This window comes from Myripristis murdjan, chromosome 13 (genome assembly GCF_902150065.1).
Source record: "Myripristis murdjan chromosome 13, fMyrMur1.1, whole genome shotgun sequence".
Classification (NCBI taxonomy): Eukaryota; Metazoa; Chordata; class Actinopteri; order Holocentriformes; family Holocentridae; genus Myripristis; species Myripristis murdjan.
The window spans coordinates 33,726,517-33,745,585 of NC_043992.1; the positions used below are offsets into that span (position 1 = coordinate 33,726,517).

At 41.8% G+C, this 19,069-nt stretch overlaps 1 protein-coding gene across 1 annotated transcript; it reads right to left on the reverse strand.

Moving 5' to 3' along the window:
* Positions 1-28: 28 nt before the first annotated feature.
* On the reverse strand, positions 29-17,876 carry c2cd3 (C2 domain containing 3 centriole elongation regulator). Its single transcript, XM_030066836.1, has 33 exons — positions 17,675-17,876; positions 16,456-16,725; positions 16,215-16,372; positions 15,216-15,379; positions 14,955-15,082; positions 14,710-14,842; positions 14,455-14,598; positions 14,166-14,313; positions 13,764-13,900; positions 13,238-13,435; positions 13,026-13,138; positions 12,784-12,902; positions 12,150-12,281; positions 11,602-12,054; positions 11,345-11,496; positions 10,529-10,772; positions 9,957-10,140; positions 9,660-9,843; positions 9,238-9,410; positions 9,016-9,151; positions 7,996-8,264; positions 7,421-7,501; positions 6,560-7,174; positions 6,113-6,448; positions 5,886-6,024; positions 5,734-5,798; positions 5,439-5,644; positions 5,177-5,307; positions 4,924-5,073; positions 4,630-4,820; positions 3,071-3,893; positions 2,254-2,362; positions 29-317 (listed from the first exon to the last, which is right to left on the reverse strand). The coding sequence occupies exons 1-33, from the start codon at positions 17,724-17,726 to the stop codon at positions 186-188; spliced, it is 6,669 nt and encodes a 2,222-aa protein (XP_029922696.1). The 5' UTR covers positions 17,727-17,876; the 3' UTR covers positions 29-185.
* Between the last annotated feature and the right edge of the window lie 1,193 nt (positions 17,877-19,069).

The following is a 19,069-nucleotide window of genomic DNA, read 5'->3' on the forward strand; positions in this document are numbered from 1 at the left end:
AGAACAGAAAACATACAAAAGGTCACTGGTTACCTTAAATACAGAGCAAATATTTATTTATAAAAGTACAAAATGTTACACCTCATTTACACGATCTTTTCATGATCTGAAGCCGCTAAGTAAACACAACCTTATACGTGATGAGAAATGCTCAGTCCATCAGTCATCACACATCCAACAAAGAGCTAATGGTCCTCGTTGAAGTGAGCCGCAAATATCTTTGCTATTCTTGCAGTCTCTTTCTTCTTGGATGGAGTTGTTATGTTGGGCCTTTGTCGAGGAGCTCTCCGATGAGGAATGCTGTGTGTCACAGGTCCCTGGGCAGAACAAATAACAGTACAACATAACTTCAATTACTGAACATCTGAAGTGATGCCAGGCAATCATCTCCTAAAGTAGCATCTGCATGAAGAAGGTCTGGCTGCAATTGATATGGATACTTTAATAGCCTTGACTAAAAGGATAAAATAAGTATTCGATTGTACAACCAAATATATAATCAAATTTTAACTCAGACCAGACAAGTGTGCTTGTGTGTCCAAGGAGACAAATAGGTATTTAAGGTGTGTTTTAGAGTCTGTTTTATCTGTCAAATGGACAAAGATTTTCATAGGAAAATAGATGTAAATCTGAGAGATCACAAGAGACTGTGACCAGGCTTTCCTGTTCCAGTCTATGTATGATGCAATCTTCAGATCAGCAACAAGTGACCAGCTTGAACCGGTTCTTGAAAAAGGTCCTGTACACTACAGTATGTTCCAGCACCAGCCACCTCTGACTCCATGAACTGTCTCTATCTCCACACCCCTTCTTGAAACAGGATCCAGCAGTTACAGCGTGACGCCAGCATACCTTTCTATCACTACAGCTGACTGCATCTTTTGAGTTGTGTAATGACAGTCATGTCAGACATGTCAGCTAACAAACTCAACAACACATGTTACTGTGTTTTTCAAGTTTTGCATATTGACATGACACCAAATCCTTTTACTCTATGTACATTCTTTTTTGCTTGCCCCTTTTCAAAGGCATTTCAAAGTAACAGGTTGACTAAACAGCATCCATGGAGATGGTAAGCATTCAGAGTTTTACTCAGTCCCACTTTAGCAGACCAATTTAATTTATTAGTATTGCTATTTTGCCATTTTGGCAACTTTAACCCAAGCCCCCAAGTCGAGGAATGACTCATCTTAGCTGCCTCCACTTTGTTTTTTACTAGCTCCCCATGATATTTAACTGATGATTCACTGTCAAAATCGCATCATCTATTAATTATCATTCATAAAAAAGTGAGATCATAGGAGCCTTGCCATATTGTCCAACAGTTTGGTCAGTATGAACATCAGCACCCTCTGTTAAGACTGTGGTCAATACTCAGGGCGTAAGGGGCTGTTCTCTCTCTCACTCAATGAAAATGCCACCTGACCTTTAAATCTCATCACATCATTGTCTCTCTATAGAGTGTACTGGCTATTTACAGTTTATATTATTAATTTGATTTGAATACCATTCCGTTTTTTAAACATCCAAATGCAAACATATGAATTGGAAAATTTAATGACCTTGTAAAAACACTCTGAGTATTACAGTACACGCAAAGTCTGGCTCTAATTCACACCAATGAAGCATAAACATGATAAGGTAACAGTAAAGCCTTGCCTCTTTTACTTTCTGCGTTGCGACAGACATTTTGCTGTTCACACATTTATACTGACTGCCGAAGGTCAAATGAATAACATATAAGAATGCTGCAGAAGTGTGAATTTACTAATGAACCTAGTGGTTATGACATAGATTTATAATGACTGAGGAAGTCATTCTACAGAAGTTAGAGCGCCCAACATGTTTATGCTGCACATATGAAATTTAAGTTGCACTGAACCTAAGTTGGTACATAGTGTCACTATGTCTGACTGGCCTTGGTCCAGTGTGAATCAAGTGAGGAGTAAAGGTACATAGTGACCTACTAATAATGCCTCGGCTTTGCATGGCAGCTGGTTCTGATGCCAACTGACTTCAAATTCCACTTGAATCGCTGCTTTATTAGTCATTAAAATCTCTTAGACAAAAATATAAATAAGGAAGTAAGTTAATGGGTTCATATTAAAATAAAAAAAATGGAAAAAAAATAGCTTAAAAGCTACTAAATGATATCAAGATACACTATAACCCAGTGAGAGGGCGGTGCAGTGCAGGTGGTGAGGGTGACAGAGTGTGTGAAAGCCATAGGTGGTGTGGGTGGTAAATACTCACTGGGTCACTGGAGGGCTGGGAGAACACAGGGGCTAAACGCAAGGCTCTCATAGACGCCTCCAGTTGGTGAGAAGGCAGGAAGAAATTAGGGACCTCCACAGGAACCGAGCTTAATATGAATGTTAAAAAAAAAAGCACTTAAGACATCTCTAGAAATAAATCCTGAGCTAGACATGTGCTGTCAGTAAACGAGAACAGGGTATATCCCCGAAACAACTTGAATCCTGAACACCTGACATCTTGTGACTGTGTCCTGTTAGTACAATCACTTGCTGTAACAATGACTTCTGCAAATACTTTATTTTTCACTTGCACCTTTCTGTAGGGCAATTATGTAATAAATTAATTAAATATTTTTTTTTCCCTGGCCTTCTCTTTTGCAGTGTGCTGATTTTTTTTTCATATATTAGGTGGGGCTGAAAAAATTAGTCAATTTATCGATTAGTTGAGTGATCAAAATTTAATCAATTATGATTTTGTAAATGAATTAATTGTTTTAGTCATTTATCAACTAAAAGAAAGAGAAGTGTTTTTTTTGCTGCTGGTCAGAATAAAAAACTAAATTTGAAGACATCACTTTGGCCTCTGGGATACTCGTAAAGGGCATTTGTAATTGTTTTTAACATTTTATAGACAAAAAGGTTTATCAGTTAATCCAAAAAATAATCAACTTATTTATCAGCAATTAAAATAATTGTTATCTGAAGCCCTGAGTATGGCTGCTGCCAGAAACTAAATCATTCAGCCCTCCTAATATACTACATTGCAAAGTGTGTCTAATATGTCCTCTTGTGCTCTTCACAAACTGAAAGGATACGGTTGAGGCTGTGTGTCTTGACTGTGTGGGGAACCCGAAGTGTCAAATGCGCCCGTGGTATTCTGTGCGTTGGCTGATAAAGTTGGAGACTTGTTTTCAGAATGAGCAGTGCTATCACCGGACTCCTTGGTGGCGGTTGTGGGCTGTTTCGTTTGGTCCTCCTCTAAAGCTTGCAGTGTCCTCTCACCATCTCTCTCTTTGTCTGAATCATCTGCTGATTCATTAGACTTATCAGAGTCAATATATTCACTTTCCTCCAGTCTGTTACAACTCTCTTCTCCTCTGTGGCCCTGACCTTGCAGATTAGCAGTCTGTGAATTTAGCTGTGTCATCGCCTCTTCCTCGTGGGTCAGGTCGGGGGAACGGCCGGTCAGCTCCCCGGGTAGCTCGGGGCTCTCCAGAGAACCCAGGTCAGGCTCTGACAGGATGCTGGTCCAGGGGCTGGTTTTGTCTGTTAAAGAGGTCACCTCATTTAGATGCCTAGGCTTCACCACAACCTCCTCGAAATCTTCATCACTGTCAGCATCATCAACTTCCTCATCCTTCCTAAAATCTCCGTCTTCATCCTCGGACTCGGCAGTTCTGTGGAGGCAGCGGCGCTCCTCCGCTTCCTCAGTCTCTGAGTCTGTATGGCCCTCAGACATGTTTGGCAGTGGTGACGACAGAGGAGACATGTTTTGTTGGGGAGAATCTGAGGGTCTGTGTGGACTGGGGATTCGCTCAGTGAGGGCCTCAGGGGTCACAGGTCGGTGATTGTCATCTCCAACTCCAAAGCTGCTTGGGGGGTTAGAGGCTGTTGTCTGCAGGCGCTGTCCCTGTAGGCCTGGGTCAAAAGAACAACGAAGACTTATGCATCATTTCCCTTTCTGCAGTCCTGTTTTGTTCTTCCCCTGTTGAAGGTTATATTCCTCCAGTAGGGCAGAGCGATATGGACAAAAAAAAAAAGACAAATACGACATCTTTGAATTTCTCAATACTGGCAATACTGTAGGGATGACATGAGAGTTTTCATAAATAATTTTAACCAACCAGGTGGACGCAAATAATAGAAACGCTAGAACAGTTTAAACATTTCACAAAACTGCCTCACTTACCGTTATTGTATCAAAAGACAACACGTATTATAGCGTTACAATATGAAAAATCCAGGAGTAAATCTTGTCTCATATTGTGATATTGATGTAATATCAATATAGTTCCCAAGTTTATCCTTAAAAACTAACTTGATCTCAGAAATTATTTTTATTGGCTGCTCTGCCAAGAGAGTGTAAACTAAAATATTTATCTACCAGGAATAAATCTGACTACCACAATAGTTTAGAGATATTTTTCAAAGAAATATCATCTCCAATCATGAGCTGGTTTAATATAGAAACATTGTTTTGTTGAACAGTCAAACACCAAAGACTCTGTGTAATTGAAGCGTTCAAAAGTTACTGTCACAGTTACCAGCCAGTGTGGTGGACAATTTTACCAGTATTTAGCATTTGTTAATTTCAGGCCCTCCAATCAGGAACAAGAATTGCAGAGATCCTCTTTAATAAGGGAAAGAAGCTCACCGCTGATAAGACTGTTGACTTCTCCAACCAATTGGCTTGACTTGAGAAGAAGTTGAGATGTGTGTGTCTCTGAGTCCCTGCGCTCCTCCGGCTTGGCCTGACAGACCTGCTCACTCACAGACGGGAACGTGGGAGTTGAAAGCTTACGGCTGAAGTATTTCTGTATGTTGTCAAGCTCGTTTAAATTTTTCCTGCAGGGAAAACGAAATCAAAAATGACTGATACTCTTAAAACAGCTAAGAGCTCACAAAGTCAAGATTTCATGACACTGTCATTATCTCAAGACCTGAATACCTGAGAGCTGACAGCAGGACTGAGCTGGACGGATTGATGTCACCAGCACTGCTGCTACACGCAGGATGAGCTGTGGCCTGCTCCTGGAGACTCTGGTGGTACAGGCGTACATTGTCCATGTGCTCACAATGACGGTCACTCTCACTGACCCTGGGTGCAAATAAATACAGTTGAAGTTTATGTCAGATTATTTAAATATGTGCAAACATAATTTAAATAAATGAAAATGTATGAATAACACTGTTTTAGAGACCTTTCGGAAAACAGTCTGTCCATGTGTTCAGGTGATGAGATCTTCTGCTCAGGGTAGCGGCTGATGTGTGAAGGGAAGCTGCTGTATGTGGCTGCGGTATGGTAGCTGACAGGGAAGGCTTGAAATAAAGCCTGTTAATGAAACACATTCACTGTTATCAGATTTATATGAGACATTGTTTCCCGTGATATATCAGTTTGTATTCCTGTGAAATGACAACATGGCAAAAGATGGCAGATGTACATGAATAGGCAGCTCTCACCGATGAGTTTTTGGAGGATTCTTCATTCACACTTTTTCTCTGCCCCCGCAGCTCCTGAACGCCCTTCAGGGGAGAGATGGACACTTTGAGCTGACCCTGACACTGGCTACTGAAGTCTGTGATGTTGTACCAACCGCACACCGACTGGAACCCGGAGAGCAAGGGAGACAGATCTACAGAGGCAAATCCAATCACCCTCTCCATGTCTGTAGGAACAAAACAACACAGAAAAGCTAAGAAACATACAAAACAAATGAACAAATTCTCATCATGACGTGAAACTCCATCACTGTACCTCCTTTGTGCCAGACTTTGAACACGAGGGATTGTTGTGGATCTACCAGTAGCTGCTTTGGAAGCCTGTGATTTTGAAACAGTAAATTAGACTGCTTGTCTGACAATAATCAGTGTTTTTCAGAAATCTTCAAAGATTTTAGCTCTCACTACCTGCACTCCTGGTGGTGGTCCCACACAGGGCAGTCAGTGTTGGCTATGACAGCAGTGGAAACTGGCTCAGCAGAGTCAGCAGTGACGTAGGAAACACAGCAGCTCGGCATCACCCCACTGCGGTCAGCTAGAGGACAGCCTGACAAAGAGAAGATAACATACACACTGGATTATTGTACATGAACAAAGAGCAGGAGATAAGCATAAATTTCAGGTCATAAGCTCACCTTTCAAGCTGAGGTGCATGGCCCTGTCCACTGTGATGGTCACAGGGAAGGACTCCTCCACGCTGAATGCTGTGTGCTGCACAGTTTGATGGTCTGAACTCAAGGAAAATTTGTTCTGTTGCTTGCTTTGTGTGCCTGGTTGCTTAGATGGAGTGGTGGGTAAGGAGCCTTGATCTGCTGCCTCCTCCTCTTCTGATAAGAGCTCTCCCTCTATGTCAGTGTCCACATGACGGTCAACTCCTGCAGAGACCTCCCCCCCTGCGGTCAGGGTGATGTGCACCCTGAGGGCAGCGCCACGCAGATCTGCTGCTGTGCGTCTGAACAGCGGGTACACTCCTGTGAAACCAAAAACATAGCTGTTATTGATTTTAAATAAAGTACTGGGGCTATCATTTTACAAAAGCAATTACAATCAATTCATTTACTAAGTAGTTAGTTGTTACATACCACTGAGAGTCAGCTTGTGCTTGGGCGTCTTCGCAAGAGACGACACATCAATAAACGCTGATCCCACCAGTCGGTCCGTGTCATGAGGCCTCCTTGTCTTGTCTTTCCTAAACGCAACCCACACTTGAACCTCCAGCCTCTCTTCTCGAAGATACCACATCAGGGGCTGGCTGCTTCTGAGCTTCACAGTCCGAGGGCCTGGGAAAGCCACTGTCGCCTGGCCTTCCTCCCCAGCCTCCTCTATTGAAGGATGTTTCAAATGGGAGCAGAAGGCTTCTTGGTCATAGAACTTGTATCTGAAGTAGCAGTAGGTGGAACGCTGAAGCTCACTGTGGCCAGGCAGGAGCAGGCAGTGGACGGGTAACCACGCTCGAGGCATGGAAAAAGTCAGGGACACTGTCCTCATGCTCTCTTCCCAGACCTCTTCATCATCCCGCCTTTCATAGTCTCTCTGATCCATTTCCCAGCCCAGGCCCTGGGCAGCTTTAATGACCCTGTCCTTGTCTGCATGGTGGGCAAAGTTGATAGAGATTTCAAGGCCGCCAACTATGATGTGATGATCATGAGATGAACCCAGGTCCTGAGGTACAGACACTCCAAACCAGCCAGAAATACCTTGATGTAGAGAAATAGTAAATAATGAGGATGTGATGAATACATAATCATCAGGAAATCTCCAATCAAGCTACATAATAGTGGAACATATGAAAGAAGAAAACATACTGGGTATTCACAGCTTAAAGTGAAACAAAAGTATAAAAAAAAATGTGTGCTCAAAGAATGGGAAAAAAAGTTACAGCCGTTCCAAACAACTAAAGGAGAGGGAAATCTTTAATTAATTAACTGATTACTGCAACATACCTGTTTTTTTACGAATGAGATTAGCTAATGGTATCTTCACTGTGCCCAACATCGTGTCCTTAGATTTAGAAGAGTCCCTCACTACAAACAAATACAAAAACAAATTAGCAAAAAACAAATGCATTATTTCTGGCATAAAATGAGTAATTTGAGGACGTTGTGTCTAAATCACAATATTTTTATCCAGAAATAAAGCCTGGAAATCAAAAACAGAAACATGCCATTCAGAGTTCATGATAAGCGCACACACACACACACACACACACACACACACACACACACACACACACACACACACACACACACACACACACACACACACATAACTTGCTAGATGAAGAAGTACGACTGATTATGGTAACATTACGTTTTAATCTCACCACTTGGAATCTATCTGTCAGTATTCACATGCCATCTAAACAATTCACTACTCAACATAAACCAAAATCTATCTTTTCATATCAGGGTGCCCAGAGCAAAATCACTTCAAATTGGGGTCCAGAGCTTCATCAAAGTAAACCGAGATCATGAAAATGCTTGAAAACGTCTTGTCTAATCTATAATGAACTGCAGACCTTTCCGACTTTCTCTGTTCCAGACAGTGAAGACAGCCGAGGCCTCCTCCAGCAGCTCAGCCAGGCTGCAGGTCTCTCCGCTGCTCCTCTGAACCTGCAGGTCACAGGGAATCTCCATGTAGTGGTCGAACTCTGGACAGAAGGTCTGGGCGGCTACTCGCGTGCACCTCCTCTCAGTCTCAGGCAGAAAGGAGAGCTGGACTGTGACGTACACGTTCACCCCGACATCGGCGTAGTACTGGAACCGCTCGTCTTGCTCTGACAACAGCCTGCAGGAGAGAAGCAGAGACAAATTAGCAAAAAGGCTAAACTCAGGGCAGTACATTAGTAAAGTGCTGCAAAGTGATTACGAGAGCTAGTCCGAGTTCTTAGACTCTAATCCATCCAATGTTAATATCTTTAGGGAGGAACAGTCAACCAACAGCCAAATGATTAGCCTACCATAAGTGTTTTTGTTGAAAAATAAAAATAAAGAAAGAAAGAAAGAAATATCTATACCTTGATCGTGTTTACTGCTGCCTGTAGGCAAACAGGACATTTTTTTATTGGAAGTAAACTATTTCTACTTCTAAATCTTTACTCATCTAATAGTTGCAGTGTTAATTTTCTAACATTTATTCACAGAACTTTCTGGTGATAGTTAGTGTGGCACATTTGAAATCAGCTTGTGAAGAAAGCTACAGCTTGTCTGGGGTTTATAACACTAGCTACCAAGCTAGCTGCATACAGCTGACCTATCTTGGCCAAATAATGACTGCCTGAATTTAAGGGTTATGTAATTATTGGAGAGTATCTAGCAGTCCCTTGCTACCCCATTTGACAATATTACAAGCAGTCAAAACTACAGAAGACACAAGGAGCAGGTTAACAACAAGCCATTACTCAATGGGTTTGTGCGATACACACAGGCCCATAACTTATCTTATCATAGTAAATGTGAAAAAGAGAGAAAAATAATTTAACCAGAAATGTGTATTTTGGGGAAACAAAGAAAAGCAAAAAGCTGTCAAGGAGGTGTACCTCGCTGCTGCTTGCAGACCAGACGCTCTGTGCAGCTGAACCACCAGAGTCACAACACGAGCAGCAAGCCCCCTGCCGATCTGCCCCTCTGGTCTCAGAGGCCGATGCTTGTACTGAATGCACACGTCTAGCAAGCCTGAGGAGCAGAGTATTCAAAATAGTAATGCTGCTTTGTCTTGATTTTACACTGTGATCTCTCGGTGTGTGTTTGCTTGTGCGTACCTGAAGGCTGGGGCTGGTGTCCTGTGGGACTGTCTGTCCTCGGCACCAGGGGCAGGGAGAAGAGCTGAAAGTCATTAGGCTGCTGTCTCTGCATGGTCACCATGGCACACAGCTTGGACAGTGGAAGAATCCCTTTGGCCACAAGCTGATCTCGGACATTTGGATAATAGTATCTGCAGAGATGCATGTAATCACTTCAATGAAACTAGTAAGAGCCAAAGTCGAAAGCTCTGATCTGAGCTTACAAACTCAAAAAAGGAAAATCACTGATTACTGTTTCCCGTTTCTGTTAAAGGTAATGGCTAGGCACAAGATGTCTGAGGATGTCAAGATTTGAAATAAAGTGAATTTGAGGTTTAAAATATATCACTTTAGCTGTAAGGTTCAATTTGTAACTGGGTCAGTCAGTAACAACAACAGACCTGCACCATACTTCAAACTGGACACCTCCTCCACTGGCCAGGCCTTGACTTGATAGAGAGCTGAGGAGCAGCCTCTGGACAGGGACTCCTTCTGGAGCCAAAAGCACATGGGTCTCACTATGGCCAAAAATGGGGTCAGGGACACATAGAGCAGTGGCGGTGCGAAACTGCTTCAGGTTCACACCTGTGGGGATGAAGAAGAAGAGTTAGATCAAGGCAGAGGAGACACAATAAAGAATTCTTGAAAATATTTTGGAGTGATGTTTGTTTTTTCCCCATTTAAATGCTCTGTCTTACTACTCTCTACAAGGTTTGGGTCCAGGTTTTCAGCAGTGTTGTCTTCCTGACAGGGAAAGGTGTACTGGATGTAGCAGTCAGCCTCTCCCCAAACAGTAGATTGCAGTGGCATCAACCCCTTGACCTTCTCCACTCTAATCACAAACAGATGCTCTCTCATAGGCTCCTCTTGTGTTGTGCTTGCCTGAGAGATAAACAACATGGTGAGCTTTTGAGCACAGGCAGCATGTACAGGTAAAAAAACATTCACGTACATTTTGGAGCTTGAAACTTCAAATTCTGAGATGGTATTTGTGCTGTGTATGCCACTGCTGATTTGGTACTCAAAACTCACTTCTCGCACTATCTTAAATATCTAGATACAAACACTAAATTGTACATAGTTTGTTGCTTTATTAGTGTGGTTTTCAAATGGAGTATACGGATCATTTTATCAGTTATGACAGTCAACAAAATTCAAAAGAGAATGCTGCTTTCCAATATTTCCCCATTGATAGGCATGGATATGTTACTTGTGTGTTGTCTTTCTACCTGTAAATATCTGGTTGTAGTTTGGAAACTCTAATACAAACCTTTGTTTGTGACTGTGGCTGTTGATCCAGCAGATGGACCGGTCTCACAAGATGAGACACAGACCCATACTCCTCATCCCTTGTCCGCTGGAGGGCAAGTATTTGCTCTGCTTGGCCCATGGCCAAAACAACCCTGAGGTTTCCCTTGCAGCTACCTGAGAACACATCGATAACTGGCATGTAGCAGTCCACCCCTAAAACAGGGTACTGTGCCTGGAGAAGAAGGTGGGTGATCTTTGGGTCTCTGGAGAGAATAAACACAGAAATATTGGTATGTTAGGTTGTTCAAATTATTGAACAATAGAAGCAGACTTCAGAGAATTGCATAGAATACAACAGAACAGGCTTATTATGGTTTCAGTTTAATTAAACAAAAACATACATACACCCCAAGACAGAAGAACATATTCAAGTTCATATTTACTGAATAAAAAAGTGGAGAATTGTAAAAGGTTCCTTTTAAAAATTCAGTGATATTACGACATGCAGTATGAAAACCTTATGAATATATCTCTTCTGGATAGGATGTACTAAAGCGCCTCCCAGAGGTCAAAATTAAAAAGGGAATGTAAATGATCACCAAACACATGTGACCATTACTAACCACTAATTATGGTTCATTCTGTCTGCCATACCTGTGGCTCCAAAGACGCCTTAGCAATTTCAAATGTTAAAAATGAGGCTTCCAGTGAACCCCTTATACAAAAAACTGTAAAAATATATTGGCTTGTAGCAAGACTGTTGATCCACAAGGAAGCTAACTGCACAGACTTTTGTAGACACATTCTGCATTTGCTGTCCTGATAAAGTGCTCACCTAAATGACATGTAGAACTGGTGGAGGGGTAATTTAACAAGGCCGAGGAGTCGATCCTGCCCTGAGCTTCCTGTCCTCTGCCACACCTCGATCACCATCACATTATTCTTCATCCTCTCGAGCAGTTTAGTTGTTAAGGCCACCGGAGTTACCTGAGAAACGGGAAGGAATATAAAAATCATTTGGCTAAGTAGAGTGTTTAAAAACAGAAATTGACAAAATTCTGTGGCCTTCTTGTGGGATGTCTTTTAGCTAACCTGAACAAAGCTGAAAGAAGGGTTTGCCTGACCCCAGCTTATCACAGATCTTGCAGTCTCATCAGTCCAAAAGAGCTTACAGTTCAAGTAGACGTTCGGAGCCTGCATGGGCCCACAGTTAAAACTCTTTCCATCTGGCACCATGAGCAAGGCATGCAGCAGGACCCCAGAGTCCTCCTCTTCCTGCTGCCGCCATGATTTTGGGGGAAATGCATGGGGGCTGTGATGAGGAGAGGCTCTTCTTGAGGTCCTCTGGATGCTATACACATCCAGCCTGGAGTCTCCTCCAGACTCAGCTGGTAACTCCTCCCTGCCTGTGCCAACATGCTGAGGTGTGCAGCTGGGCTCTCTTTGGGGACTGAGGGTAATATGTGAAGGCGAAGTAGCATGTCCTGCCAATCTGCCTTTGGCAGATGAGAAATCTTGGCTGTCTGCAACAAGTTCCAGGGATACCTAAAAAACACAATTCAGTGAATATTCTTCCTAGAAAGGCACTTGGATAGGCAATATCTGGCACAAAAACACAAACACCAGGTAAAATCTATCACCTTGAGAGGGCCAACATCCTGGGTTTCACTGTTCCCTTCCACACTCTGTACAGGTAAGACAACACACTGACTCAGCTGCTCTCTCTGCAGCAGACAGCGCAGTGGGTGAACCGCCTTACCGACAAGAACAGGCTGCAACAAAAGAAACCACGGTCATTATTAGTGTTTCCTTCCTTTGCCATGCAGCCCAAGCTTATGAATTTTAATGAGATCTGAAAGAGATCATGAGAGCATTTCATGGGGGCGGTCAATTATTTTTCTCTATTATTTGTGTAACCTCATTAATTATTTATATACCCAGTCACACTAAGGCAAACCCACATTTACAATCGAGCTACAGCTGGAGTTTTGCAAGGTATTTAATGCATGTTGCAGGCTTTTAAACAGAATTAGTGTGACAATATGGAACTGGCCCGTGCAAAGGGACAGACATTACAAATAGGTATTACTGATACAGCATTCATTAATATAATACTAAAGGGAGCCGAATCAAACATCAAACCTTGAGGTACAACTTTGTCTACACTTAGAAACTCAAAGTAAAAGTCACCTTCCTTTATACATAGACACCAATGAGACATGTAGTTTTTAAAACCAATACTGCTTTTAATACTACAAGCTCGTGTCTGCTTACCTTCTTCTGGTTGCTCTTCCGGGAGTAAATCTTAAAAATGAGGTCAGTTTGCCACCAGTGTTTAACTGTTGCTCCACTGAAGTGGACAGGAAACGCACTGTGCTGCTGGAACTTCACCACTTAAAAACACAGAGGAGAGGAGTCACAAAATGCAGCAAAAGGCCAGCTTGTATCTTAATGAAAAAAACATTGTTTTTTCTCTGACCGGTTCCATGAAAGCTGCCAACTTAAACTCATCGCACCTCCTCCTGTGACTTTACTGGAGACAGCTCTGGTCACCTTGCCTGCAACAGCCTGATTACGCTCATGTCGGCTGGGACCGGCCACAGGGAACACATACTCCACAAAATAGGAGCTACAAGAACCGAGAAGATATCACAGGTTAGTGTTGATAATACTGACGATCACTATTTTTTTAAAAAGTGAGACCGAGAACTTAAAATGTTTTGCCTACCATTTATTGCTGATTTGTGGTCGAGGAGGTTTCCCTTTGCTAGATGTTTTTCTGGGTGAGGTGCTGCCTGCTGGTACAGTCAAAGAGTGGATGGTCACTCTTGCAAGCCGGATGCCAGCCAGCACAGCCAGCTGCTCTGTACTCAGCCTCGAGAGAGTATCATTGTCATCTGGAGTCTGCTGATGTTGTGACTTGGGGCTACACAGAACAACAGCACCTTTAATGTACACTTGTCATGTAGGTATACTCCAGTGGGCTTATACTCACTCTGATCTCATACACTATGTCTTATATGTTAGGCTCTGTTTGCCCTGGACCTGGAAAATTAAAGTGATTTTGATTCTGGATATATATAGTACACAACATTATGGACAGTGAACAGTAACTGATAACACTGTTTTGTCATCATTTAGTAGTTCTGTGTTTTTTTTTTTTTTTTTTTTTTTTAACAATACTGTCCTATTACATTTACAAACGGTTTCATTTATCTAACAAAGATAAAACAGTCAATTTGACAAAAACTTACTCTCCAATGTTCTTTGGTCCCGAATGTCCCAAGTGTTTCTCAGCCCCACCTTGGGAGCTCTTCTTCTGTTGACTCGTGCCACAGGATACAGCCTTCCCAGCATTCACCTCAACGTCATCTCGTCTGATATCTGACATCTGAAAGACAAAGTTACAAGCCATCTCCTGTAAAAATCACTTTCGATGGGTAGCTATGCTGTAAATCAACCAATACGGACACTATATGAAAAGCAAAAAGTCACTGCTGTCGTGTTCTAACCTTGTGTCTCAAAAACTTCGATCTCTAACTTTTCAGCAGTGAAGGACGACCCTTTATCACCTTAAGTTCTAGTTACAAGTTTTTCACCCCACATGGAAAAAGTATATTTTTCTCACAGAAATCATAAGGAATCCATCTACTCACAGGTGTTTTGTAAAACAAATTCTCCAGTAAGCTGTGATCATATTGTGGATCATTAAGCTCACTATCGCCACACACACTGCTGTGTCCAGAGAGAGATTCAGGAGGAGATCCTTCCCCATCCCAGAGAGGAAGAGCAGATGTGTTTAAGCTAAAAAAAATAAAATAAATAATAATAATAATTAAAATATGAAGAATGAACATGAGAAAACAATAGAGAAGAGCTCTTCTTATTTGTAATGTCTATATTTACTTGCAAGTTTGGGAGTAGATAATGAGCCACAAAAGCTACCTGCCAAGGAGCAGCTCCACAGCTCTGTTCTCCATGTCAGCAGGACAGTCTGGACTGAGGCGGTCCACATGATGAGACGGCTGCAGGCTGGAGTCAGCATGCAGAATATTTTGTAGCAACAACCCACAGGGAGGAGATGACGATCTGGAGACACAGGAAAACAAGACTTAAGATAAAGTGTTCTTTGTGTAAGTGAGGATATAAATAAAATATGTGTTTAGTAACGCTATGACATTTATTTCTCCGAATACAAACTTTGAGGATTGTAGGATGTTATCCTTCGGGAGAGGTAGGGGTGTGTCTTTCAGAGCTGGTGCAGAATCCAGGTCACATTTCAAAGCTGATACCACCATGGCGTTTCGAAGCTTGCTACCACGTTCTAGAATAACTAAGAGAAGACAAAATGTCCATATGTTATGCAGAGACAGTCTTTTTTTTTTTTTTTTTTTTTAAATTTCTGTGGCTAAATCTATGTGATTAGCAATGATGCTCCAACCAACCTGAGAGGACATCATTGGTTGTATGGCCATCACTAGCCTCCTTTCTGGAGGGATTCAAATGTTTCTCCAAAGATTCTTCTTTACCTTTGTCTACCTGGGCACTTTGGAAATATAAATGGTCTTTCCCTCTGAAAATATTATATCAAAACATACAATCATTAAGCTCAGATTTAGATTTTATATTGTACATTCTCTGCTAGGACAAAAAGAAACTGGCATCTGATTCCAAATGGCAAATATACAACAATAACAATTTCAAACCTTGGTGTGTTTCCACTGCTGCTCCCACTGCCGACAGAGAGACGTCTGGGCTGTGAGGGCACCATTAGTGTGGTGACTGGTGGCACTTCAATACTGATGTCTGTGGTGTGAACTGAGCTGCTGCTGTCATAGGCTTCAGTCAAGGGCTCCAAAGTGAGGGAAACCTTAGGTGGTAAAATGGAAATCTATAGTATGCGCTTACATTGAGCAATCTATTAACAGTAATGGATTAATCTAAAAATCCTCACAGAGTCTTAACAGACTGACCAGTGTTATACAGGTATCATAATTAAAGCAATAAGTGCTACACAGCTGTCATGCTATACAGTTATCATGATTATAATCTGTGTTATCCAATTTTACTGGTAAATTTAAATTGAATTTAGACCAGTCAATACCAATAATGAGCCCTGATCATGACTAATGTGATACTCTGGTATCCCTGAAGCGAAACTGTCTTTTCACTTGCCGCTCTACACAGAGAGTTCATCACTCCAGCACCGCTGGAGCTCACAGCAAACCAGTGTCACCAGACACGGGAGCTTGACTGGGTACCTTCACTGAAGGTAGATCTCAAAACTAACATGCTGCACCTAGATGGCACCCTCAGCCTCCACTAATTTCTTATGCAAAGGATGTTTACTGATGCTCAGCTGAGGAGAACAGAGTTTGAGCGCTACAAAAGCGAACACAGTGTAGTACCGCACCAATTCTGAGGGTTGCTTTATTTAAAGGAGATATCTGTACTTAAGTATTCTAGAGGTCAAAGGCTCTGTGTTCGTGAAAAGGTGTAAGTCCACCTGACCTAGTCTCCCTACGTCTGGCAAGCCCCAGACTTACGGCCTTGGTAGCATGGAGACAGTACATCTTAACAGTGTAACTGCCTTAAGCATCTATACAAAGACTATTAGGTATTCAAGGTTCATCTGGAGGTCCTACTCCATGCAGCAATGTTGTTGGCTGGTAAATGTGGCTTCAAATTTCTCACTGTCCAGTTACCTGTAACTCTCCCATTTTTTCAGATGTTGGAGACACAAGGGTGTAAAATCCACTAATGGCGTGTGACAGAGAGAGACAAGAGATCCCAGCAACTTGAGCACGTGCAATCGGCAAATGATCCAGCTTTGTCAGAACTTCCAGCACCAAACAGCCCATATCTGTTTATGAATGAAGGACACATTTGTGGTTACAAAATGTATTTTACATGATAGCAAACTCATATTAAAGCCTGCTCAGTTACCTGTCAGGTACGAGGTGAACTGCTTTGGACCACAGCGGATGGGGAAGCGAGCTGTGGTCTTGACAGTCTTCTGTGACATTTGGGACCCATCTCGTGGATAAAAATGCGTCCCATCGGATGATTCTCCCCACCAGCGCAACCTGAGAAATGTTGCAGGTGGGGGCTTGTGGACGGTCCATAGCACTCTGCTTACTGTCACCCGTAGGAAGCATCTCAGCGGGCCCTCAACCAGAGGAGGCAGGCTGGTGGAGGGGGACACATCACTCGGGACTGCATAAGGGAGTTTAATTAATATTCATCCCAACAACGTCAAGACCAAACAATGTACAAACAGTCTATGCCTAGGACAAATCTCAACACATAATGGGATACAAAAGAATGGCAACTGCAGTAGGTTTTTACCTTTATAGTATCTAATGTAGCTGTAATATAGATCTATATCATGTACTGTACAACTACAGCTCAACCTATATAGCCTCCATAGCTTTTAAATGAATCATACTGGATATCAGGGAAATATCAACAATAGGTCTCTCTCACGTGATAATCCCTCTCGCATTCTTTCATTTCTAGACAAATTAATAAAACTACTGCCATAATAGTTTACAGCAGTCTCTCTGTGTTTGGTTCTGTTGTACTGAATCATTCAAAGGGTATGAGAAATCTGCCATCAATACTTCACATTTACAAAAACATAGCACCTCACCTCTGCACTAAAAAATAAGCTATAAGAATTGTATTACTGCACGACACCTGAGACTGGTGTAGCCAAACGTTTAGGGTAGACATGCAGAAAATAGGGCAAAAGCAAAACGATGGTCTTAAAACAACCTACTGGTAAGAGTAATGAGTTTTTCACCTTTATCTTCTTGGCTATTAACTGAGAAAAATTCCAGACATTGCAACATATTTGCACGCATTTAGCATAATCACAACTAAGCAGAAACTCATCAAGGAAGCCTACCTGAGGATATGTTGCTGACAGAAACAAAGTTTAATCACACACATTAGCCTCAAAAACAACTTGTCGGTACATAAAACTGCATCCACAGAGACTGAGGCTGACAAGGAGAGTATTTGAACACTACTGTCACACACCTTGAGCACAAGATGAGCTAACATGCTAAGTTAATGTGAGTTTGACAGCTGACGCTAAAGCTAACTAGCAAACAAGTTAGCTGGCTGGCTAGCAGCGTTAGGTTAGCTGACAACACTTCACCTTTTCTTTTACTGCTTCCAGCTTTGGCAGACCTAAGCTGTTTGTTCTTCATTCCTCAGGTGAGAAAATATGGATGATACGTGATTACTTGGCCAAAAGCAGAGGCTGGGCAGGTAGAGAGCATCGTTTAGTGGACTCCAAGTTTACTAATCCATTTAACAGAGCAGTTTGAGCCGCACACAAAGTGCTGCGCGCTAAACCGTTTCCGAGCAACAACGTCCGTCCGATCAGCTCAGTCCCGCCTCCGCTGCCGCTGGCCGCCACTGCTGCATTGTGGGAAATTGAGTTTTTGCACTGTTTTCAAAGGCGTCTGCTCTGTTCGTTCAGAAAACGAATAACATGGCAGACAGACATAAAATAGAACAGAATAGAATAGATTAGAAATTTACTGAACTACCAGAGCAGGGCATTTGTCTTTGCTCTCAACTTAGATGCAGGAAAAAAAAAAAAAAAACATACACAGATGGTACAAAATACCACCAGGAGACATCAGTTTAAAACACATAAAAGTGCAAGGACGGTACAAAGTGGAAACAAACACAATGGAAACAATGAAAACAAAATACAGCAAGAGCCAGTTGGCACAAAAAACAACTTGGGATGGGACTGGGGGTGAGCAATGTGCATGCGAATGTCTGCATGTGAGTGTCTACCACAAAATTTGTAGTCCTAGAGATGAGATGTGTTACGCAAATTACCACTCAAAAGTGCTGATTCAATTTAGAATGGGAAAATGGGAAAAGAAAACATAACTTAACTTAAACATAATTTTTTTTTTCAAGATGAATACAAAATGCTTCAAGGTGTTAAAAAATTAAGGGCGTTGAGAATAAAAGGTAATAATCTGGTATGATGGTTAATCAAAGGGAATGGAAAGGTAAAGAGACATTAAGATGGTCAGTGCAAATATCTTGCCAACTTAAATCAATTCTCCAGCTTAGACTTTCCTCCAAATAAGTTTGAAAATTTTAATTGCTTCTTCCTACTATTTTTCTTCTTTAATTCTGCAAGGAAATGTACAGATGAAAACAACCATCAAAGTTTACATATCCTGTAAGTTTTGCAGTGGAAACACGCTGGAGATGGATTACTTGTTCTTTTACCCCAGTACACTTCATAGTGCCTCATAATTTAGACATAACTCTTGCTCCAATTGAATACTTACAGAGATAAGCTGCAAAACTACTTTAAAACATTATATTAAGATATAAATCATCACTTTATGCTAATCAAAAGGTTGTGACACTATACGGTTGTTGAAAAATCAAATCAATAGACAACACATGCAAAATGGCTCTTTTATTAAGTTTAAAATAAAACAGCTCATATACCTCATTGACACAGAAATGAGGTATAATGTTTTGTTTAATGGCATGTCAAAATACATCAGACATC